Source organism: Panthera leo, chromosome F3 (assembly GCF_018350215.1).
Source record: "Panthera leo isolate Ple1 chromosome F3, P.leo_Ple1_pat1.1, whole genome shotgun sequence".
Taxonomy (NCBI): domain Eukaryota; kingdom Metazoa; phylum Chordata; class Mammalia; order Carnivora; family Felidae; genus Panthera; species Panthera leo.
The window spans coordinates 26,976,850-27,002,282 of NC_056696.1; the positions used below are offsets into that span (position 1 = coordinate 26,976,850).

General features: G+C 46.0%; 1 protein-coding gene across 1 annotated transcript in view; it reads right to left on the reverse strand.

The window, feature by feature from the left end:
- Positions 1-25,433, reverse strand: part of CACNA1E (calcium voltage-gated channel subunit alpha1 E) — a 382,346-nt gene that overhangs the window by 298,612 nt on the left and 58,301 nt on the right. The window contains exon 2 of the mRNA XM_042925223.1: positions 10,118-10,384. Within this exon, the coding sequence (XP_042781157.1) occupies positions 10,118-10,384 (267 nt within the window). The remainder of the gene's footprint in view (positions 1-10,117; positions 10,385-25,433) is intronic.

A 25,433-nucleotide genomic window follows, 5' to 3' on the forward strand; every position in this document is an offset into this window, starting at 1 on the left:
TTAAATTAATTAAAGTTAAATGCAATTGAAAATTTAGTACTCAAACATAATAGCCACACGTCAAGTGCTCAAGAGCCACATGTGGCTACTGCTACTGTAGAAGCACAGATAAAAACATACCCATCATCACAGAAAGTCGTAGTCTACAGCACCATAGGACCATTAAGTGAATGAGAAGTAGACTGGGTTTGTATTGCTTTACAGAATAGAAACAGGAAACAAAATAAGTAGGTGGAAGCTATAAGGAAGAATATTTCAATGTCCTACACCTCAGTGACAGAAGAGCATCTCATCACTAGAAGCTTGGTGGCCAACTATTACAGTGATTCCTGTATTGACTTAACACTCTTTGGTGAGAATGCTTGCGTTTGACCGTGGCAGTACAGCTGATTCACTAGTGCAAACATATCTCTGTAGATCCTTCACATGGAGTTCCTGTCACACTTGAATCTAAAGAATATGATGCTAGTTTGGGAGTCACTATTCCTGATGGTCCAGCATCCCAACATCCCAGAATGTGGGAATTTTTTAACATAGTCAGCATTTTTAAGTTGTGATCCATGAACCCCCTGAAACTGAATGCAAATTGTATGTGTATTTCTTTCAGGAAAGAGGGGTGCATAGCACCAATCAGATTTCAATCAAAGTTGTGACCCCAGTACAGAAAGCAAATAAACGCTGTACTTGAGGGACTTGGCAGTTGGCAGAATAGCAACTGAGAATTGCAACTTGGCAGAATCATCCAACTGAGTCCAAAAAGACTCAGGTCATTCCTGACTCTAAGGTTCTATAACCTGAGCATCTAAAGACCATCACCCTGCAACTGAGCAATTTTGAGTCAAACATCCCCTGACCTTGTTCAAGGAGAAAAGAGATGAGATGAGTATAAAAGGACATGGAAACAACCCAAGGCACTAAAGTTGGATAATTCAGTCAAGTCGGGGTAGGAAGAAAGAAGAGAATTTGTCAACCTCTTCTGGAGATGCCCATTGGAAGCTCTCTCAGAAATCTTGATGGCTCATTTTCAGTGACAGCCCACAGAAACAAGCACACCCAGTCGGATAGAATACAAGTTTACCAGCTGGAGAACTTGCCCAGTGAATCCAAATCTTGCTGAACTATCAATCCATTTCAAAAATTAGGACTTTTGTTCTAATCACCACCTGACAATATGACAATTGTACCAGGATTCATCTCCAGGTCCTAGAGTATTTATAGAGCTGAAAGGACTGATTTCTAGAACAATGCAGGGATTCCTCTGTTATCTGGCGTAGCTAGAGAAGGACACTTTGGTCAATTTAACAAAAAAAGTGATAAAGAGCTACTTTAAATAATCAAAATGGATTATAATTTGCAAAATCTCTGAACACAACAAAGTGCACACACCATTCAAACCAAGCTGATCACAATGTAACGAATGCTTCATTGGTAAAATCCAGAAAGCACTATGGCATTTTGTGGTGCCTGGGGGCCACTGGAACAAATCTCCATTGTTATTATACTACAGACCTCTGTACCAATTAATAAAGAGCTCTATATAATAAAATGCCAGATAACAAATACTGTGTAGTTTTTTCACAGTCATTATTGGGTAACATAGAAACTGAAGTGGTTGATGCCAAGATTGTGAAGTAGATGAAGTTCGTCTTTCCAACCTCCAAATTCCCATTGTAATGACCCCACCAGCCATCCTGTGCCCTCACTACCTCCTAGCAACCTCCTCTCCCCACACTAGGGCCACACCTGTTCCTACAGGTCCAGGTCACTGCAACACTAGGCACATAATGTTTGCAACACTGGGCACATTGATGTTTGTTGTTAACCAAGAGTAACCAATTAATTAATTCATCCAACATAATTTTACCAAATGCTCAACATGAGCCAGTCTTGCATTAGATGCTGAAATTAAAGGGGGAATGTCCAGTGTCAGTTCTCAGAAGAGCCTGCCTTCACTTATAAGGTGTTAATGCCATGTATGAGCTACTATATCACTGCTCCCAAGATCATCTGTATTATGACAGAGAAGTCCTGAAGCCTCACTATCTGAACCTAAAGGTAGCAGCAAGGCTTCAGGCTGGAATATGAGAGAGAAATCTGGGATGAAGACTCTCCTCAGTGATTTATAAAACTGGCCTTCTCTAAAGGCAATGCAGGGCAGATAATGAAACCGTGTCAAACAGCAGTTCTCAAAGTACGGTCAGCAGCATCAGTGTGAACTGGGGACTTGTGACAAATGCATATTCCCAGGACCTACTTCAGACCTACTGAATCTGAAACTCTGGCCACAGGGCCCAGAAATCTGTATTTTATGATGCCTTCAGTAGATCCTGAGTGCCACTAAGCTAGAGAACCAGTGATGTAGATAAAATGGGCAGTGCATATGTATGACTTCGACACAAAGAAACAAGATGAGGAATTAGCCTTGATGCTGATGGAAGTCACCTGCTGGAAGGAACAGTCTCTGACAGAATAGTAGCAAAACAGTTCCCAACAACACACAGCTGGAAATTGCCAGGATGCTGGTGAGTGACTGTTGAAAATCCATTTCATGCTTTTTGACTCTGACCAGCCCCATGAGACAATGGTGTGGAAATTGAGAAAGAGGCACAGAAAGTTTGAAACACTTCAAACCTACACTAAGTTGAAGGTTGAGAAAGGCTTATGAGAACTAATCTCCCTCCCTGCATTGGTTTTCAGAGCCTCTTCTCTGGGTCCACAAGGCACACACAGTGTCTGGCATCTCAGCCACAGAAATTACAGCAGAATCTAATTACTACAAGCCTCAGTTCTTGACATTGACTAGAGAATTTCTTCCTTTCCCCTCTAATCTGTTACCCACCAATCAGCCACATCCTCTTCATCCCTTCTTTAAAGGGGGGAGGTATATAGACACCCACTCCCGGCTCTACTGACAGAAGCCTTTAGAAAGCTAAGGCATACATCTGACACAGGCTTTCCAAATTCTCCAGGGATGGGGAGAACAGAGGCACCACAAATGCAGCATGAACAAATGCAGCAAAAAAAAAAAAAAAAAAATGTAGCCTCAAAATTATGCAGAGTTGCAACAGCAGTTCAAATCAACCACCCACAGGCAAAAAGACCACACTTGGCACAGGTGCCATGCACAGCCTCTCCCTGAAGCCCTGCACTGGCTAGACGGTAGGAGCCTGTAGCTGGAGCCTAGCCTGGAGTCACATTCCCAAGCCCTGCCCACCTGCGTCAGGGATGAACTACCACTTTAAAAATGAACCTTTTTTTTTTTTTTTTAATATTCCAAAGGACTAAGAGTGGAACTGCCTAGTCCTACAAATTTGGAACTCAACATGCAATTAAAAAAAAAAGGCACTCCTAAGAAGTACCCACTGCTCTGCCAGGGGCAGGGTGGGAAGTATCGCGGATAACTGACACGTTTTAGTCATTCAGTGCCATTCTCCTTAATCTGGCCCATTTTTCCTTCTTAAGTACACACCTCCTGGCTGCTCCTTGCTTTCCAGAAACAGTGATATGGGGGGCTCATTAGGGTTTATAGCCAAAGACTGGCGAAAGATACAGGGAATGGAAGATTAAGTAAACATACCTGGGCTATTCAGTGAGCAAAAGTAACCACAGCCATCCCCCGAAAGTAGGACTGACACATAAGAGACCATCAGGTTGGAGGAGCCTAAAAACTCAGTGCTGTACTTTCTGCCCTTAAGTAAGAGTGATGCTGGAAATGAGCTAGTGAGCCCATACACAAGTCCTCTCTGTGCTGGTCCAGAATGCTTGGGAGGGGAAGTGTTGCCACACGTCACTGGCATGTCTATCCTTCCTCGACAGGAATTGCTTAAAAAATTTTTTTTGATGTTTATTTATTTTTTGAGGGGGGGAGAGAGAGAGAGTGAGAGAGAGAGAGTGGGGGAGAGGCAGAGAGAGAGAGGGAGACACAGAATCTGAAGCAGGCACCAGGCTCTGAGCTATTAGCACAGAGCCTGACATGGGGCTCGAACTCATGAACTGTGAGATCGTGACATGAGCCAAAGTCAGACGCTTAACTGACTGAGCCACCCTGGCAACCCTTTTTCAGATTTTTTTAATGTTTATTTATTTTTGAGAGAGAGACAGAGTAGAAGCAGGGGAGGGGCAGAGAGAGAGACACAGAATCTGAAGCAGGTTCCAGGTTCTGATCTGTCAGCACAGAGCCCAATGTGGGGCTTGAACTCATGAACTGTGACATCATGACCTGAGCTGAATCAGATGCTCAATGGACTGAGCCACCCAGGCACCCCCAAAAGGGACTGCTTTAAAAGCCACGTAGCGTTGCAGATGACAGAGCGGATGGGGAGTGGTACACATTAATTTCAGTACCTGCTCACCCTTCCAAATTCCTGTGTGAAGTCCCACTCAAATTTGAAAAGAAACAATTACAGAAGCCTCCTGAGCTCTATGGTTCAGCATTTATTAGCGTAAGACCTGGGATGACAAGAGGGTTCAGAGTGACAAGTACTTGGGGGACATAAATATCTCCTAGTTAACCATTTCTCTGAATAGAAGAGGGGAGGTAGCTGCATATTTATGGGGCACCCAAATGTAACAGGACTGGGTAGGAGGCAGTCATTATAAAAGCAGCAAGAAAAAGCATGTTAAAAGAGAGCTCTACCCCCCTCCCCAGCCAGCTCCCCCACTACCTTTCTTTGTGTCCTAGTCCCACTGCAAAAAAACAGAGGATGTAGACGAAAAAGTCCATCTGTGAAGCCGGTCCTCGGCAAGAGACCTTGCTTGTATCCAAGTAGACAAATAACCTTCCTTTTCTGAAAATCCTAGAGAAAACCCACACATATAATGAATTATTCACAAAGGCTGAACCTAAAAATGAGTGAGGGAGAAATACAGAAAGATGGAAAAGGGACAGAGGACAGCAGAAAGAGAAAGTCTCTCTCTTTGAATAAAAGGGTATTCATTACAGTCACGTCCAGGTTCCCTCTTTCCTGTCTGTGTGGTCAGTGAGAAACAGAGTGGCCTCTGATAGCTGGCTTGCGTGGCTGGGCTTTTGGAGACCCGCAGCTTCCTGTGCAGCCTTGCGAACGACAAAAGGGAGGCTGCTGGGCTGCTGGTGGAAACCAAGGAGTCAAGGGTTTGCAGGAGTTCTGACAGCTTAGCAAATCTTGACTCCGTTTTATTTTAACTAAGAACATGAAGATAGGAAGAAACCAGATGTTCCTATGAAGAGGGGGGAAGCTGCAGAGATTGGGGGGGGAACCCTACATTTTATACAGCAGCAGCTAAAAAGAGATCAGCAATTCTGGATGGAGCTAATAAACTCCAAAGTCTGAATCTTTCAGAAGATAAAAAAGACCTGTGCTCATTATTTCCCTCCTCCTCCTTTAATTCATAGTGTGCATCCCGCCTGTTACAGGGAAAGCAAGTGGAGGGAAGAGGAGACATGGTGACACGCAAGCCAATAGACAAAACTATCGCGTCCAAGATATTTTCATCTCCAGCCTCCCGTCATTTCATTTCTGTCAAACTCCTTCGCTCCAGCTCGCTTTCCAGGCTGCATCCCAATGGCAACTGGTCCCCACGACAAGGCATAGCCTGGTTTCCAGAGGAAATGAAGACTTTTCTCTAGCAGCCGCAGGGCCAGTGACAGTCACTGTCTGCTTCATTGTCTGCATCTGTGCCCAGGTACACAGAAGATGCGAAACCCTTCTGCATTATGTGATCATAGGATATAATTACAGACTCTGTCCTTGTTAGCTGCCACCCTCTGCCCTAATCAAGGCACTCTGACTCATGATCCATTAGCGTTACATCAAACCTGAAATTCTTGCCAAGATTACAGTCTACTATCCTGCAAGGTGCTGTATATTTATAGACAACCAGAACAGCAGAAAAGTTTATGTCAAAATGGGAGATGTGGACACTAAAGCTTTTAGTAATCCTCACCAAAATCCTCCAAAATAAATGCACATTTTTCAATGGGAAATTTACCATAATAAAGCACATAACCTCTGACCCAGAGCCAGAGTCTTTTGAGACTACAATGAAATTCTCTGCAACAAGAAATCATGGATGAATATCTACAAGTTCATTATAATGAGCTTCAACATCTCAGCGGCTGCAAACACATTTGATCTTCCTACTTTAGGCCCTGTACATTTCTGCATGAAACATGTGTTCCCCTGCTGAGATGACCCACATCATCAGTGGGGAGGAAATCTCCCACTGCCCATCAATGGCACAGAGTCCCCAAGTCAGATATATTTCCTCCTCTCATCCTCTGACCTAAAAAAGTACAAACAAGTGTGGGGAATCTCACAAACCATGAGGGAGACATTGTATGTGTCCATAGAATAACTGGGTCTGGGAATGGATGGGTTAGAGCTGGTTAGCATATGGCAGTGAATGTGGGATGACACTCAGAGCAGCCAATTCCGTGAGGAAAAGAAAATCCTTTTGTTACATCTATTAGATGAACAAGAAATAAATGGAAGAATCATATAGAATGTAATAACACATTTTAAATCAGATTAGCATTTTCAAAAAGGTTACGGTATCCACTGCAGAAAAGAGTGCCATAAGAAAATAAAATTATCTCCCTATGCAGATGTAGCTTCCAAGAAAAATGAAACACATTCAGAGTGAGCTGTAACTTACCACCATCTTTCATGCCAAATCAGGGTTATTGTGGGCATTTCTTTCCATAAGAACTAGACTTCCCCTATTAAATAACTGGAAAAGATTACCCCACCCACCCACGCAAGCCAGAGAATGCTACAAGTATAAATTAAATAATTCCTTTCACTTAACTGATCTTTTCAGGCCAATTTGTTAAAGACGAGTAATAGGCAGCATGAAGAGAGGCTAACACAGCACACAGAAGTGTTCCTTTCCTCCTAGACCCACAGTGACTTTCTGCAGCCCATAAAAGATGTGTAAGTCTCAGAGACAAAGTGCACAAATAATCAAAGTCCTCAAGCATGTTACATGTTCCTATGTCAGTTCAAAGCAGGAGGTCTTAACACATTTTCTGAACAATCTTTCTTTTTTCAAAAATCTGGCCCTTACAAACAGTAAAGAAGTACTTTCCAGACTTTAATGTGCGTACTAACCACCTGGGGATTTTATTAAAATGCAGATTCTGATACAGTAAATCTGAGGTGGGGCTCAAGGTCCGGAATTTTTAACAGGAACAGGCCCCCAGATGATTTGGTTGTTGGCTCTTTGCTCTTTTTGAGAAGCAAAATCTAGAAGGCACGCTTCATTTAGAACTGAGACCCCTCTCTTCAGGTATGCTGAAATTTCTGAAGGACCCCATTAAAATAACAGCTGGTGTTTACTGGGTAATTAGGCAATGTTCTACAAACTGGACTTTTACTACCTCATTTAGTTCTCCCAGTAACTCATTATTATCACCTTCATTTTACAGATAAGGAAACTGAGTCACAAAGTAATGAAGTAACGTTTCAAGGTCACAGAGCTGGTGAAGGAACGGGGAATTTGAATGCAGACAGCCTGGCTCCAAAGTTTTACTGGTTAACCAAGGCTCACAGTGCCACCCAGTAAGAAAAAGGGAGCGATTTCAGGAAGCTGGGTGTCCAGGTAGGAAGGAAAGCGAGACCAGCATCTCAGATGCAGTACTGGAGAAAACGCAGAACCCAAAGAAGCGCAATGTTTCCACACGGTCACCACCAGAGGGAATATTAGACAGTCTCGCTGTATAGCCAGGAGGGGGAAAAGAAGCAAACATGGTGTATTTTAAATTTTCCAACCAGGCTCCTCTACACACCTTAGCAGATGTTCTCTGAACACTGTTACAACAGCCTACACGCTGAAGAACCACTGAGAAACTTCCAGCTATGGGGATAGAAGAGGCCACTGGGACCAGGCTCTGGGCCAAGGCAGAGTACGATGCTGAAATCAACTCCCCGTTCTCTCCTTTGACTCTCTTTGGTCCATCCTGGCCAAAGACAAGGAAAGGGCGGAGTAAAAACCACTGTCGCACCTTGCGCTCGCAACGCCTGGCAGAAAGGCGGTGTCTTTGCAGCGGAAGAGAAAACGTGCAAAGCGCCAACCGCGTAGTATGGACCCCATGCTTCATTTCCCAACCCCCCCCCCCCCCCCCCAGTCTGGGCCCAGCCGGAAGTGCCCGAGGTGCTGAACCGGGCTGATCCCACTGCCGTGCGCACGCCTGGGGAGTTTCGGTGGCGCTGTCCTAGGTGCCAACGATGGCTGCTGGCACCCTTTGCCACCCGCGGGGTGGATGGGCGGCTTTGTCTACCGCCAGGAAACCGAGAGGCGCCTCGGTAAACACGACCCTAAGAGAGGGGCACAGTAAAGCAGCACCTGGAGTGTGGGGAATTTTAGAGAACTGTAGAGGCGGACAGGGGAACGGAGCCCCGCGGGAGAAATCCGTGGAAACCTGACTAGAGGAGTGTTTGCTGCCGCAGCACGCAACACAATGAGATCTGTCCGCTTTGTGCTGCGCACCGGGCAGGCGGGACTGCAGGGACAGGACCCTTCCTCCTCCCCAGTATCCCCACCCCTAGATACGTTTAACTCAGCACGGAATGGCCCCGAAGCACTCTGTGGGGGTGGGAGGAGGAGGGGAGCACAGAAAGGAGGAGAGAGGAAGCCCAGCCAGGGGTGGTTGTGGGAGGATTTGAGCAGCAGCAGGAAGAATATCTGCTTCGAGATGCTCCTTCGTTTCTAATGAGGGGTGCTGCCTAGAAGCACCATGCACCAGCCAATCGCAGTGCTGCTGAGGCAGAGAACTAGGGAAGAAGGAGGGGAAGGCCAGAGACTGGGGTGGGGGTAGTAGGGAGATGCCCAGGCCCTGGAGGAAGCGAGCCACGTGCCTCACTGATACTAGAGACCCAATGCAGCTCCAGCTGTCTCACTGCTGCACACCTGGAGGGTAGGGGTGGGGAGAGAGGAGGCTAGAGAAGATGACTAGGGGCCTCCTTTGCAGGTACATCCTTCCCAAGAAATTTCTTTCCACAAGCATCAAAGTCCCATGTCTCCAAACCTACTCCCCTATTTAAAGCCATGCCACTGGCTTGCTTCCTATTAAGCACCCTCCCCACCAACCCCCAATTCCTAAAGACCTTGCCAGGTGCCCAAATTCTTAGTGAAGAACAAGGCGGTGAGATGCCTAATCAGCAGCCTGTATTTGGTGCACTTGATTAAACCTGCAAAGAAGCTCCTTCTATGCCTGTTCACCCTGAAACTGCCACCATCAGAGACACCCCCACCAGCTCTTTGTGGAGAGCAGTTCCTTTGGAGGTAGGGAGAGACAGACAGCTTGCACATCTCTGGGCACAGCTGATGAATTCAAGCCCAGCAGATCAACCTGAATCTTGGGCACAAGGAGAGCACTCAGCTGAGTCAAACATTCAGAGGCAGGAGTACCCAACCCAGGACTAAGAAAAGGATGGACTCCGATGAGCTGTTCTTTGGCTGAAAAGAAAACTCCACTCTGAGCTGTCTGGGCTGTATCATTAGAGATTGCCTCTGCTGACACATTCATTCACTCCACTCTCAGTGGAACTTAAACTCAGTCCCCAGAGTTAGCTGAATCCCCAGCCAAATGGCTGTTTTATTTGTCCATTTGTCTATTTGTCTACAGGGTTTTGGCCCAGACTCTTGAAGCTTCTGAACTGATAAATCCCCTCAGGGAGCCTTGACTTCCCCACAAGCAGACAGTGCAGGTGTCTTTCCAGAGGGTGGGGATGCAGACAGAGGGGGTGTCTTTGAGGGAGGAAAGGGGAGTGAGTATGAAAGAAAACCCTGAGATTTGGGGCAATCCATTCTATGTGAAGGGCCTGAGGGGGCCTGAAAATCAGACAAAGCCCAGCCCAGAAAGGGGCAGACACAGCAACACCATGCACCCAGGGACACCAGAGATTTCCACATAGGAAAAATCAAAAACCAAGTCTTACCTTGAAAAGCACTAGTGCCCACACTGGTCTCTACAGACACCAAGCTTGCCCCTCAGGTGCACCGAAGTAGAGTGCACTCCAGCAAAGGGGCAAATTGGCACCAGGAAGGGGATGGGGGATAAATTCCATGCTAGATTTCCCCCCTTACCGGAAGAAATGCAAAGGGAGAGAGGGGAGTTATGGTGGGCAAGAAAGGATATGGCCAATCGATGAGCTTCTTGGCGTATTTCCTGACAATATTATCTTCTCCGAAGATGAACAGGGATCTGTTGACGGTGAAACAGTTCTGCCGGACGGGAATGGGGTTGTACAAAGCCATAGTCCGCGCCCTCTGCGCTTTCGACTGCTTGTAGGCGGCCGCTGGCCCCGAGGCCGGCACCGGGGTTCCTTGCCGGTTCCTGCTCTGGTCCGAGTCTCCATCGCCCGACCCCGGCCTGCCGACCACCGCCTCCCCGAAGCGAGCCATCCTGAAGTTTAAACAGACAGAAGACACACAAAGGTGATCGCGGCCGGACACCCGCACACAGCAACAAGCAGAGAGACACGGAGACTCAGAGCCGCATCCAGACGAGCACGGGGACCACCGCCTCCGGGGAGCCTCGCGAGCTCTTGAGAGAGGCGGCGGCAGCAGCAGCCCCGCTGCTCTGAACTGTTGAATCTAAATGCAACCTCTGCGAAGCTCCATTCCTCAAGGAGGAAAAAACAAAAAAACAAAAAAAAAAAAACGGGGGGAGGGCTTGGGGGTGCTCAGTTTCTGGAGGCAATTTTTTTTTTCAAAATGCCAGTGTGCGGTGGCATTCGGGGACTGAAGAAGAGAGGGGTGGAGTAGGCTGCTCTTCAAACATAGCTCCTCTTCTGGCAGACGCACCACCTAGTTCTGGAAGAGAGGCAGGCACCGGCCCGCTAGGTAACAGTTTGGTGATTTATTGGGGGTGGGGGTTGGGGAGGAAGGGAAAAATGAAAACAAAAGAAGTTAAAAAAAAAAAAAAAAAAAAGACAAGGACGGGGTTATGGTGACATGCTTTATAACGCCAGCCCCGGCAAGTCCAACTAAGAAATTCCACAGCCAAGACTTGGGTCTTTAAATCTGCCAGCACAGACGCATCCAAAGGTTGACAGAGAGGGAGGGGGAGCGATACTGAGGTTCCTGCGCAAACCGCAACGCCCAAAATATCAAAAGAAGAAGTCAATCCAACCGGAGAGGGACAAACGACTTCAAAGCTCCTGCGCTTGGGATAGAAGTTGAGCAGCCTCCGGAGAGCAGCGGAGCCCGAGTGCCAGCATCCTGCCGGAGCGCTCGCCGCCGCCGCCGTCGCCGCCGCCTCCCCGGATCAGCATGCAACAGCGATCCGCGGCTGCGCCGGGGCGAGGGCGGGAGCGGGCGGGCGGCGAGCACTTGGGCGAGGGAGGAACAGGTTGCAGGCGATCCTAGCCGTGGCCTGGCACGGGAGTTGTCCAAGGACCGAACTTCCTGCCGAACGGCTCGGCGTCTTCTGCCACCAACAGCCCCACTCCGGGAAGCAGAGGAGAGGTGGGGAAGGAAAGGAGAAGGCGAGGAGTTGGGGGTGGGAGGGGGGGGCGAGCGGAGCGCAGAGGCGCAGCGAGGCGCGCGTTGGAGCGCCTGGAGAGGCGGGGGCGGGGCCGGTGAGGACAGGAGGGGCGGGGATGGAGCCGGAAGGACCCCGGCCGGCCGCAGCTGCAGGGGCCTGGGAAGTGAGGTTGGTTTGGCTCATAGATTTATTTAGCCAGAAGGTAGCGGGCCACCTCCGCAGAGGTCCAGCAAGAGTCGCCTCTCCCGCAAGTAACGCCAGAGGAGAGAGGCAGGCGCAGCTGGCGGCACGGTCCCCGCAAGACAGCCGAGCCCAGGCCCGGCGGGGGCGCACACGCACGCGCGCACGCACTCGCGCCTTCCGTCCCCGCCGAGGCGCCGGCCGGTGCTATGCCCCGCGCAGTGCCCGCCCAGGCGGGTAGTCGAAGCCTTTGCGCCGTGCGCGCCGCGCTCCAGGGCCCGGTCGCTGCTTCTCCACACCTCCCAGTCTCCAAGGAACGCTGCCCAGGGATTTCCGCGGAGAAGGCAGCACCCTCTCCCTGTCTCCCCACTTAGCAACCCGCAGGCCCCGTGAGGCACGCTGGGACCACTGGGGGCTCCGCACCCTGCTGTTGGTGCCAGCTCCCCGCGGGAGCTTCTGCCCTCCCTAGGCAAATGCGATCTGGGGCGGCTTCTTGGGTTCAGCTCTGGAGGAGCCCTGCGCATCCATTTCTGGAAGAGTGGCCCAGATACTGGGGCCGGGGATGGTAGTTTGGGGCTAACACTACCCTTCTCAAAGTCTTATCAGGAGATCCTCCCACCCACCCCTTTTATTCATAAGTCCGCTCCACTGACTTCCTCAAACCCACCCTGTTAATGAAGAAAAAAACAATTAGTATCTGAGCTGCGTTAAGTGGGAAAGGTGGACTCCAAGGCCCTGAGAAAGAGGGTTTAGCAACCATGCCCTTGTCCACAGGTGACTCAGTGGTTTGAACGGAACACAGGTACCAGCCGCCCCCTTTCATGTCTCCAGTAGCTGGAACACACTTGCCTCTGCTTTTTTCCAATCTCAGCCTCAACACACAGCTCTATCCAAATTCTCCCCACATGAGCAATGTTAGAGAAAAGGAAGGGGTGGGTGGCTGAGGAAAGAAACAGAGTCTGACCAAGTCCAAGAGGTTGGGTGAATGCAGCTTCATGTGTCTGAAAGGCAGTGTGTCCCTGTGTGTGAGATTAACTGAGGGGAAGGGAGGGGACATCTGAGTGAGAGGCACGTGTGTTCCTATGTGTATGTGTATGTGTCTGTGGGCAAGGCCACGTGAGCACTGACGCAAGGTCTACTGTGTGAGAACATATGAGAACATGTGTGAAGGGAAATTCTCTGGGTACTGAAAACCCAAAGGAATGATGTCACTGCTGCCTTTGGGATGGCATGTTGACCTTTTGATTCAGGGTAGCCTGTTTCAGGCCAAATTACTACACAAGGTGTGTCAGCTCTAATTATTATTTTGATTTCACATTACTGCCTTACTCTGTCATTCTACCTACCTTAATTGGAGGGTCCTTTTCAGTTAGATACCTAGTCAGAAGTAAAAGGGAAGATGTTGCTATGAACCATGAGGTCCCTGTTCGTCACTCACAATGGTCACAAGTGGTCGTCTCAGTAACCCTGCAAACTGTGTAGATTAGAAAGGGCTTTCAGAAGTGAGCAAACCCGTGCTTTCAGGCAGAACCATAATCCATAGTACAAAATTTATTCAAATCAATCATCTGATAAATATTTTTGAGCACCAGACACTGTTGGCACTGAGGATATAATAATGAACAAAATAAATGATGACCCCCAAAAACGTGTCCTCTTCCTGGATTAAATTAGATTCTATAACCTTACCGACCAGAGTGCCTGAAAGACCTCATTCTCAGAGTACGACTTCACCCCTGTCCTCTGTGTCTGGGCCGTAGCAGGCTTCAGGGTGGTGTGCCCATTTGTTAATGCTCAGAGGAAGCAGGGTTCTCTGAGCTTTACCTCCTGGAAGAGGTTCCTGGAAGATCTGGAACACCCAGACTTGGGTCTTCAATGTCACCCACTCAGCAGAGAGGCAGTACTAATTCTGCTTCCTCTCTCTACAATGTTCTGTGTTCTCTGTGGCTGCTGTAATTCTTTAGAGACCTAGGATCCCCAAGACAGGATATTAGACTTGGAGATGTGTAGCCCCAGTGGAATTGAGGCCTGCCTTCCTTGCATTCTGAGACAGCAGTCACGAGCACATCTGTTGGGGATAATGTAGACTATGCCAGCGAGTACGAGCTCCTCTGTAGCGAGGTTATAAATGGGGAATTCCTGGAGGGTGCAGCCCAAGAGGAAAGAGGCAAGCATGACGGTATAAAAGTCTTTGGTAATGGACTTGGTCCGAGGGCAGCAATGCTGAGAGGGAAGCATACACTCATATTTCACCACATCTACCATCCCCCACCCTACAGTCACAACTCTTCAGACCTTTGAGATCTGTGACTCTCTAATGCCCCCATTCTTCCAGCCCCCAGAGGGCTAGAATTTTAATGGCCGAATTACATTTTATGTGTGTTTAATAGTTTTCAGCTTACAGAAACCTCACAACAAATCTCTGAGATCAGCCCGCTAACCCATGTATTATGACCCTGATTTGGTGGACAAATTAGCAGTTTCAGAAACATTAAGTAATTTTCCCTGGGCTTCTAACAGATCTTCTGACTTGCACTTTATGGCTCTTTCTAACACCCAGTCTAATCTCTTGTGGATGGTAAGAGTGTAATTCCAAATTTCTCACTGTCAAGAGAAGAAACTCTACACTCACACTAAGCCCATGGGAATTCTATGCTTGCCATCCTCAATTTGGATTTGATCAGTGGCCACACGTTCCTGGGACCATGCTGGGAAGATGCTAAACTAAACACATCTATTGCCCTCAAGATCCAGGAGGATCCTTAGAAAAAAACAGGTCATTGCCATGATGCTCTTCATAAGAGAACTTGGTGGGAATTCTCCTTACAGTGTCCCTCTTTCCAATGTCTTAAAGACCCACATATGGAAATGCAGAAAATCAGCATTTGGTCATAACTGATTGGAAACCGGTTTCCTAAAATCGCTTTCCAGCCCATGAGGAACAGAGGCCATATTTCCCTGTTGTTAGAGCACCATCTACTGGTCACTTGTGAGCACATCACTGTGAGCTCAGGTACTTGGCAGCCCAGCACACCCAGATATTCCAGAGCCTAGGTAATGCCTAAAGAAGTGACCTCTTGTCACCAGCCCTCTACTCCCATGTGGGACTTTGCTGAGGTCCAAGCCCCAAAATTCACTATAATACAACCAGCCCATCTCACAGTATTTAGAAAGTACAGCCCCACACACTGGGCACAAAGTCGACACACTGCATGCACATGCACATGTGTACATGCACACATATGGACAATACGCACACAGTTAAGATGGTGCAAGCAAATGTTTTTCCACCTGCATGTTTTTCAGCAAGCAGTCACCTGCAAACTAGAAACCCAACAGGGTCTGAGGAAGCAAGTGAAAAACTTCCCTAGATTATTAACCCCATATAGATGGTTTAATCTCAAACTCTCACCCTGTAGCCCCTCAATTCCAGTGTACCATCCAAAATGCAAGCAGGAGGGAAGGCTACTGGTAGAGGGTCCCTCCAGTTACCTTTGGAAAAGGGATGAAACCAGTTGGCTGCACTCCCGCAGACCAGGAAGGCCATGGGAGGTTGTACTAAGATGGATAGAATGAGCATCGCGATTGTAGAGGCACTTAGCCTATTCCCCTCATTCATAAAGCTCTTCCCAGATCTGTCAGGCCTTGGGCCATCTTCAAATGGGATTTTAGCCCGTCACTGCAGAGTCTGTAAATCTAACCTCATCCAAAATGCGTGTGCCCCTCCCACCATCCCGGCTTCCTCATACCCCACCCCCAACCCCGCCCCTCCAACAATTACACTCAGATAACTTATGCTTAAGCTATCAGAGCCCCTTTTGTTCTATTTTTCCCCCTGTTGAGCTTTTCCAAGAAATAGACTCTTATGCAAAGCAGTGCTCTAAGGAACATAATGCAGAGAGGATTTGGGAGTGGGTTCTTAAGAAAAAAGTTGGCAGGAGACCATGTGCAAATTCATTGCAGAGCAGAGGAGCATTATGGCAATGCAGACATCTTGGGAATCTGGTGGCTTCCACAATACCTTACAGCCCTCACTTGGGTGAAAACATAACTTTACATCCTTATGTAATGTCCATCCCTAGAAGCAGCATTTCTCAAACCCATGCTTGAGAAACTCCACAGCTCTAACACTCCACCAGCTAACTATAGATGTGCAAATTTTGCTTAAAAATGTTTTTAAAACCATTCATTTATGACAACTCAATATTTCCTGAGTGCCAACTGTGATAATGTCATCTCACTGCATCTTTGCTGCAGGACTGTAAGGCACATTCTGTTATCTGCGGCCCAAAGGGTCAGGTATTTGTTCAAGTGCACAGAGCTAGGAAATAGCAGAGTTGGATCTCCTGATAATAAGGTCAGGACTCTTCACAATCGGTGGCCATTATTAACATTCTGCATGTCAAAATAATGGTTTCCTTGCTTCAGAGTCCATTACAGGCCTGATCTTGTAAGGTGGAGCATGACCCTGAGCCAGAAAGCCTCCCAAAGGGTTAAATTTGAGGAAAGCATGCCACCTGTCTCAGGACCGTTATGAAGATGAAGTTAGTTAGTATGTGTAAAGCTCTTAGAACACTACCTACCTGGCACACAAGCGCTATATATGTGTTTGTTAAATACATTTCAGCAATGGTAGCTGTGACCACAGTAACACATAGCAAACCACATATCTGGCAGCTTTCGTTTCCGAAAGCAGATTTCAGAAGTGCAGGTCAGAGATGACTTTGGTGTGTATGGGGTGGACGGAGGCGCAGAGAAATAGAAGTGTCTGAGACTTGGTCAGAAGGACAAATGGAGAAAAAGAGAAAAGAAAGAAAAACATTAGAGATCGGAGTCCAAAGAGCCCAAAGGCCTTGGTACCTGGGAGAGGTATTCATTAATTTACTTATTCATTAATACATAAGTCCCCTTAATGAACACTCATGAAAGCATTCTCATGTGCCAGGCATTTTTCTCAGGAATTCTGAGGTTCAAGGATAAATCAGACATAGTCACAGCCTCTGACAGCTTACATTTTTAGAGAGAGGAAGGGTGAAACATACCCATGAAGGGCTCTGATACAAAGCAGAATGTAGTGTGCACCATAATAGTGTACCCCATAAGGGGGAGAACAGAGAAAGGAGACATCCCCTCCAGCTGGGAGCAGCCAGGAAAAGGGAAGAACTAGGGAGATCCCTTTGAAAGAGATGGCACCGGAGGTGGGGAGAAGCAGCATGGAACAGCAGCATGGAAGCAGCATGGAACATGAATGCCCAGGCTATGGAGCGAACGCTAGATGCACGGGACTGATTAACCAGTCAGCATGTTTACTGTGTTTCAGTGTAACTAGGATCACAAAAAATCTATTACCGCTTCGATCCTTTCTTTTCCCTAAGACGAGCTGACTTTTCAATCTGAACAAAAGTCAAATATATTCAATCAAACAAACATTAACCCTTACTGGGAAGGTCCCTTTGGAGCTTCAATGTTTATTCCCAGATGTCAAAGGATCCCTGCCCCATTACTTCACCTCAGCACCTATCCTCAGGGTCCAGCCTTGCTTCCTGGTCAAGGCAAAGTGCAGCAGGAGGACTCTGCAGAGCTCCAGCTCTTACTGGTAGGGGTGAGCGGAGGATGCTTCAGTATCTAAGGGTGAGAACAACCGACGGAAGCACGCCCATCCATCCGCCCCCTTGGCCTCTTGACTCAGAAAACAAAATACAGCCCACACATTGCAAAGCTTGCTCAGCCTGGGTGGGTTTAGTCTGATTCATTCATTCAGCAAATATAAAATGAGCACCTTCCATGTGTCAGGCATGATGTCAGGTGCTAGAGCAAAGGAGGCAGTGCCCAGGACGAGAAGGTACCTGAGTTATAACCTGAACTTGCTGATCTTAATCCATTCCCCACACTTCACTCTTAAAGACAGTGTCCTGATTAGCAGGAAAAGCAGCTCACAGCTGAAACAGAGCCTAGAGGACCCTAAAGGCCCAGAGAAGGGAACTCATTTCTACCACACCCACCAGTCTTGCCTCTTACAGGACTCTTTGGGTTGGAATCATCAGCAGATTAAGCCACCACCTGTCCATCACCACACCCTTTCTCTCCCACTCTCTCCTACGCTGAGCAGCTGGTTACACCCACCTGGTATAAAATAATCAGAGTGAATAAGGCATTCCCATATGATATGGACTTAAGGCCAGTTTTGAAATGTGCACCTGGGCAGGCCATGTGCTGGTTCTGCCCCTTCCACTCCCCTGAAACTGCACTGAGACCCCCACTGACCTCCTGTGGTCCTGTTTTCCCCCTCCCCCCCCCTTGACTCCTCTGTAGCATCTGGCACCACTGACTGCCCCTACTTCTCAGAGTTCCCCTATCTTAGCACCCCACCTCCCAGTTTCTCAATATCTGTTTCCTTCTTTTGCTCCTTTTATTCCTCTCTTTATTGTGGGAATACCCCCAAGGGGCTGTTCTCAACCCCTGCATCTTCTCTGACATCTTTCCTTTCAGGGTCATATCCTTACACTTTCTACTATCCCCTCTGCTTCCACATCTAGTCTCATCCTTACCTTTCCACCTTCTTTCCAGATCCAAATGCCCAACTAAGGAATGAGTATCTCTACATAGACTGTCCTTCGTCATCTCAAACTCAATGTGTTAAAAAGTGAATTCATTGTAATTCCTTCAAAGCAAGCTCCCCTCCAAAAATTCCAGTTTCTACTGGGGTGACGTCACTCTCCCTGTCAATCACTTAACTTCTGTGGTTCCTTCCTGCCTAAAAAATGGCCAAACTCCTAAGCCTGACAATTCAAGAAAATATGAATTCAACCTACCTTTCTAACACCATCTCCCCATGTGCCATAGTATCAACATAGCTATAACATGTCATGCCCACTCCTGCCTCAAAACTCTTGCTCAGAGCACCTGCTTCAGACTGACCCAAGAACATCTTTCATCTTTTCTGCTTCTCTAACTCCTAGGTATCCTTGAAAGTATGGTTCAGTTCAATTCTGCCTCTTCCATGAAGCCTTACATAACCTCTCCAACTCTATCTGTGATGTCTACCTCCTATAAACTCACAGAACTTCTGTGTCATTCATATAGTACCTGTTTACTAACTGTCATTGTTGTCATGGGTATAACTTCACCACTAAATTCCCATTTAATTTTTCAATTATGTGTGCCTTGTCTTCTTCACTATGGTATAAGCTTTTCAAGTACAAAGGACATATCTTCCCCTTCATTTTATTACCTAGAGTGCCTGCATTATGTTATACTCATAGCAGGCCTTTATTAAATACATCGTCAATGAATGAATCATTGAGTCTCCTGCAACTCTTTTTGGTGAAAAAGATCTTAGCATCAGCTGGTTAGCTGGTGCCTGTCTGAGGGGCTGCCCTTCCCCTAACACAGTCTAGCTCTGACTAGACTGTGAACCTGCTAGTCTAGCTAGACTAGACTGAATCTCTGCTCTTTTGTCAGCTGTTTCCAGCTGTTCATCCTGGGTTTAGTGTTCATCCTCCCCCTTACAGCATGAAAGGATGCCTACCTCTCCTGTAGGAGATCAGATATTCTAACTCAGGAACTTTTCCAGCACAATAACAGCCTCACCCTCATTTGATCAATCATCAAATTATAGGGTTCATTTTCATATGAGGAATATCTCCCGCTCTTTAAAAATATGGTTGAAATAAGATTTAGGGAATCACGTATTTTAAAAAGACATTCAGACCCTCATATAAAGAACATTTTCAGGTCTCTTTCCACAGAATACAAAACACAGAAGAATAAAATTCTGCTTCGAAATCAATCATCATCTTAAACTAGTTCTATCTCTTCTCTCTACAAAAAGGCAAATGTTATCATCAGACCTCTTTCCCTTATGAAGAATTATATGTGGAAGAGACACACACACTTTTGCCTATATGCAAAGACACACATTCCATTCTGGTCTGATCTCATTCTGCCAGCCAACTGTATAAATATATAAACTGATCTTCCTATGCTGTTGGGAGCTATCAGACAGACCTATACATAAATGTAACCCATTATATTTAAATGGGAAGAATCACAAGTTCTTTTGAAGATTTTTAAATATTCCTAATGAGCCATTTAAAAATGGGAAAGATGAAAATGTAATTCTCAATCAAAAGGGAGAATTTCTGAAATACTCCTCTCTAAGACCCTTAACAAACCAACCCCAACACACACATGGATGTGCTCATACTACAGTCTTCTCCCTTAGAGACTTTTCTTGTTTTTTTCACATAATCACTCGATCCCTTAGTCACATTCTTCAAAAAACTTCTGTTGGATGTGAAGTGGTCAAGTATTATTAATATAATAACCCAAAGTTTCCTATTATGCTAGTTTTTCTTTGTTAAAATAATCTCTATTCTCTAATAGATCCTGATTTCATAGTGCAAATTCCAAGACTATAAAAATCCAAGAGAAAAATGGACATGCATCAAACAAATAAAGAATAATTACAAAGAAGAGTATAGGCAATTTGGTTAATGATATTAATTTTAATGGGTATTAAACACTTATTATTTAATAAAAAGGTACTACACTAAGCTCTTTGCTTTCCTTATTTCTCAGAATAATCCTGTATGGTATGTACTATTATAATAAGCATTTTATAGATAAGAAAAGCAAAACTGAGAGAAATGAAATAATTTCCCTCAAGGTCAGATAGGTGGTAAAGGACATAGCAGAAGGTCAACCCTAGGTCTATTTGACTCCAAAATCCATTTTCTTAACCACCATAATGTAGGCTTCTCACTGATACCATTAATAGAGACATGGGCTAGTCACTTCATTTCATGACCATCATACAATTCCAAGATGCAAGAAAATGTCCAGAGACTACAGCAGGTGTTGAAGGGTCTCAGCATAAGCAAGTAATGAGTGTGAGACAAGACGGGAGACTTGCACCTCAATCTTTGTTTGGCTTATTACCACATGTGCAAAAATGACAACAGTAATGCCTGCCCTCTAAATCTCAGGAGACTATTGATAGACCAACCGGGACAACAGATGCCCAAGTGCATCGTATTCCAATATGTGCTGGTGTAATTAGCCTGACCTGCTGCTGCGGTTCTGCATTTCAATGTCCCAGGGCAGCATGGGCATGCCAAGGGGAACCAAGTCTTACTTCAAAACCTGTTTACACTCTTCAAAACTTCTTAAAATCCAAAGGGTATATTATTGTGCACAATTTACTCATGATGAATATGGTTTTACACACCATTTACCTGTTTCTTCAATGAATGGCCAACTCTACCCAAAATGCCCTACCCCCTGAGCTCCCTGGTGGGTCAGTCTTAGGCAGCTTCCCAGAAACACTATCAGACAAACTCTGGAGGGGTCAGTAAGGAAGGTAAGGAACAGATGGAGAGATGGTGTTCAGCAGTAGGAAAGGAGGGTCTGCTTTACTGCAGCCCCAAATATTAGCCAGTGTTCGGTGTTCAACAAATCCACGGGTAGCACTATTCCTACCATTCAGGAATATCGATCCTGATTATTAGGTATGGCTTTCATTTTTTTAATGAAAACTTCTGCTGCCAACGCATGCCACTAAAGGATTCAGCAAATTTAAATCCTCCTGCCTCTCAACTTGTTGTTTTCCTGCCTGCACTCCAGCAGGTAAGACACCCACAGACTCACAGTGCTCCGGGCTGTAGAATTCACAGGAGTCTATAATGTTCGGGTTATTTTTAAACTTTCAGGCCACTTTCCCTCCCCACGAACAGCAGGCCTGCCATTTAGAACAGTGTTTAACCCACACCCCACCTGCTTTGAAACTTTAGCTTTTTGTGTTAAAAGAAAAGAAACAATCCTTCAAGATTGCACGTGTGTGCATGCATGCGCACGCATGCGCGTGCATGCATGCACACACACACACACACACACACACACACACAGAGGCATGCGCAAACATCTAAAAACTGAAGACAGTCACCAGCTTAATGGGGTGAAAGACCCAGCTTCCCAAATGATGCTAAGATTGTTAAATCTGGGTGTGTGAAAATGCTTTGTAAACTTACATTGTCACACCACTGTAGGTGGTATCATTGTTATATTTACAGGGACAGACACCAGACATTACAGGTGATGTCAAAAGACAGCTCCCTATTTCCAAAAGAGAATTATATCTGAACAATCAAAGCATTCAAGGCCCTCCATAGGGATCCAGACAGAAGCTGGCTAATGGGTGTTAGGTATCAATTTTCTTCAATATAGTACTTAAAAAAAAAAAAAGTGGAAAACACTGGGAGAAAGGGAAAGGAATTCTGAAAACAATTCAACAGAAAAAAGAAAAAATTCCAAAGCAGCAACAATAAGTAACATTTGTGGAAGGTCTAAGAAAGCACTGTGTATATGTTACCTCATTTGCTCTGCACAAGAATCCTATGAGGTAGGTTATGTTTAGCTTCAACCATTTTTCAGGTGGGGCAACTGAGATCAGAGAAACCAAGTCTCTAAACTAAGATCACACAGCTAGTAAGTGGCAGAGCTAGACCTGGAACCTGGTTCTGCCTGATGCCAGAGTTTACATCCCACCACTACACCTCACTGCAAGAGACAAGCTGCAGGAGTGAGTGTGGCCTGAACCCTGAGGCCAGACAGGAATGGCTGCAAGACACCATGGTAGACAAGTGTAGAGTCACTCGGGAGTCAGTGAGGGTCAAGCCCTGGGCACAGAGCCTCCTCCACAGCCAAAGTTACAAGATGAAAAGTCCCTTTACCTGGAAACCATAGGCTTTGAATGAGCTACAAACCCTGCCACACCACTCGACCCTCCAAAATGGCACAAACATAATCGATCACAAACAGTCCCCAAATGTCTTCCCTTCGGTGGCATCCCTCTCAGAGGCAGAAGCTATAGCTTCCTACTGTTGCCACAGTGCTCCAGGAACCTATTATAAAATAAGTCAAGCAGCTTTCTCTTACAGCAAACCTTTTAACCAAAACTCTTAACACACACGAGGGATGAGTCACTGGAGAGCCTCCTCCTTTCCCTCTCCCTCCTCACCCTCTGGCTGAGGCACCCAGAAGTGATAAAATGATCAGGTGGCTCAACGCTTTTACAGCTAAATGCATCCAAGGGATTTTTAAAACCAGAGTCTGTTTCCCTGGAGGCTATTAGGGTGTATACACATTCTGCTGCATCCGGGACTCAGCAGGAATTGGCTTCTCTGCCTCCCTGCTTCCCCCTCAGGAGCATTTCCCATCTATATTCTAATCCCACCTCCCTAACTGCCCCTTCATCTTCTTCTCCACCTTTTCTTCTTCCATCTCCTAAACGTGTGCATTCTTCAGAGCCTGTTTCCTACCTTTTCTCTAAGTATATACACTCTCTCGGTGATCTCATCCATCTGGCTGGCTGCAACTAAAGCTAATACCCAAAAGATGCCCAAATCTTTATCTTTAGCCCTATTCTTTTTAAAGTCGGGTGCCACATTTACAACTGCTCAAATGGGCTCCCCCACCTGGATAACCTGATGGCACCGTGAATCAATACACTGATTTAAAAACACTCATCCTCTTTGCCTCCAAACCAGCTCCTTCCCAGGTCTCTCATTTTGTTTGCAACATCACAGACTCCCCCTAACTCAGGCAGAAACTTCAGGTGCATCTTTGATTCTTCTCCTGCACATTTCCCACAGCAACCATCCCCCAAGCCCTGTCACTCTTTGTTCTTTATTCCACGCTCATAATCTTCCTTTCTTTTCTGTTTGCACCACCACCTCTCAGGCTCAGAACTTTAAACCTCCTCAGAGGAGGAAAAGAGCCTTCTGAGGCTTCCTTCTCCTCCACATTCTACCTGGTTCAGAGGTTCACTGCATAACTCAACTCTGACCCTGGTCCCACCCTTCAGTGTAATAAAATTCAAGAGCGTGTTCAGTGTTGCATTGCCTGTGTCTAGTAGAGCATCTGGTACGAGGTCACTAAACAAATGTATTTATTGGATAAATAAATGAGTTTCTAATGCCTATCAAATATCACGACGGAATGATGAGATCTTACAATCTTAGGGTTAAAAGGAAACTTAAATGTCATCCAATCCAAGTCCTTATTTTAAGGACCAGGACTGAACAAAATGTTCCGCCCCCACCCTGTCTGTGCTCCCAGCAATATCTCCTACCACTCTGCAGTGCTCACTGCCTGCTCCAGTGAAGCAGGACTGCTTATCATTCCACAAGCACACCTTGAAATAATCCTCCTGCATTTCATTTCTCATTCTTTCTCCCTTCCTTCTCCTCCTTTCCTATCCACCTGTTAAAAAACAGGACAGACTTAAAAGCCCAGTTCATACTACACCTCCTTCATGAAGCATTTTGTGATCATACAACAAACATAATCTGTCTCTCCTCTGAGCACCTCTGGCACTTTATGTCCCCCTGCATCAGATACTGTGGTGTATGTATCTCTTCTCCCCCATTACACCGTAAGGGGCTTGACTTATATTTACATACCCTTCTGTTCCCCACAGCAACCAATGCCTGTACACTGTGGGTACTAACTGCATATTTACGGAATGAATGAATGAATGAGTGATAATTATATGCAAAGCCAAGTGGATACAAATAGGACATGGACATCTTAGGACCTGCACCATACCGGGAAGTTTGTATGGGAAAATCTAGAAGTGATAAACCTGTTCTAGAAACAATCAGTTCAGCTTAAGGAAGATGGCCCTCAACCCTTACCTCACAGGTATAAGTGCAATCTGCAAACGTAACATGTTAAGATGAATGACCTAGGGCATGGAAGCAAACACAGTGGTGAATATGAGCCTGCAAAGCTCATAGCATTTTGAGTTTTAGATTTTGTTGTTTGCTAGAAAGGGGAGGGATTTTTTTTAACTCATTTCATTTGACTCATATTTCTATGCATGTGATGTGGGCAGAAGTATTCTGTGTCAGGTAGACAGGTAATTTGAATATAGTGTTTACCTAATCTAGCTACACACATTATCAACCTCCTCTTCTAACCCCTCCACTTTATAGATGAGAAAAGACATCTAGACCAGGGTTTGTCAACCCCAGCACTATTGAAATTTTTAAGTCAGATCATTCTTTGCAAAGGTGGTTGGGGGCCGTCCTATGCAGTGCAGGATGTTTAGCAGCATTCCCGGCCTCTTACCACTAGATGCCAGATGCACCCCCAACTTGTGACAATTAAAAATGTTTGCAGGAAGCAGGAAAAAACCTCTCTGACCTCAGCCGCAGCAATTTCTTACTTGACACATCTCCAAAGGCAAGGGAATTAAAAGCAAAAATGAACTATTGGGACCTCATCAAGATAAAAAGCTTCTGCACTGCAAAGGAAACAATCAACAAAACTAAAAGGCAACCGACAGAATGGGAAAAGATATTTGCAAATGACATATCGGACAAAGGGCTAGTATCCAAAATCTATAAAGAACTCAGCAAACTCCACACCTGAAAAATAAATAATCCAGTGAAGAAATGGGCAAAAGACATGAATAGACACTTCTCTAAAGAAGAGATCCAGATGGCCAACAGGCACATGAAAAAATGCTCAACGTCACTCCTCATGAGGGAAATACAAATCAAAACCACACTGAGGTATCACCTCATGCCAGTCAGGACTATAGATGCTGGACAGGATGTGGAGAAATGGGAAACTTCTTGGACCGTTGGTGGGAATGCAAACTAGTGCAGCTGCCCAAAACATTGTGGAGGTTCCTCAAAAAATTAAAAATACATCTACCCTATGACCCAGCAATAGCACTGCTAGGAATTTACCCAAGGGATATAGGAGTACTGATGCATAG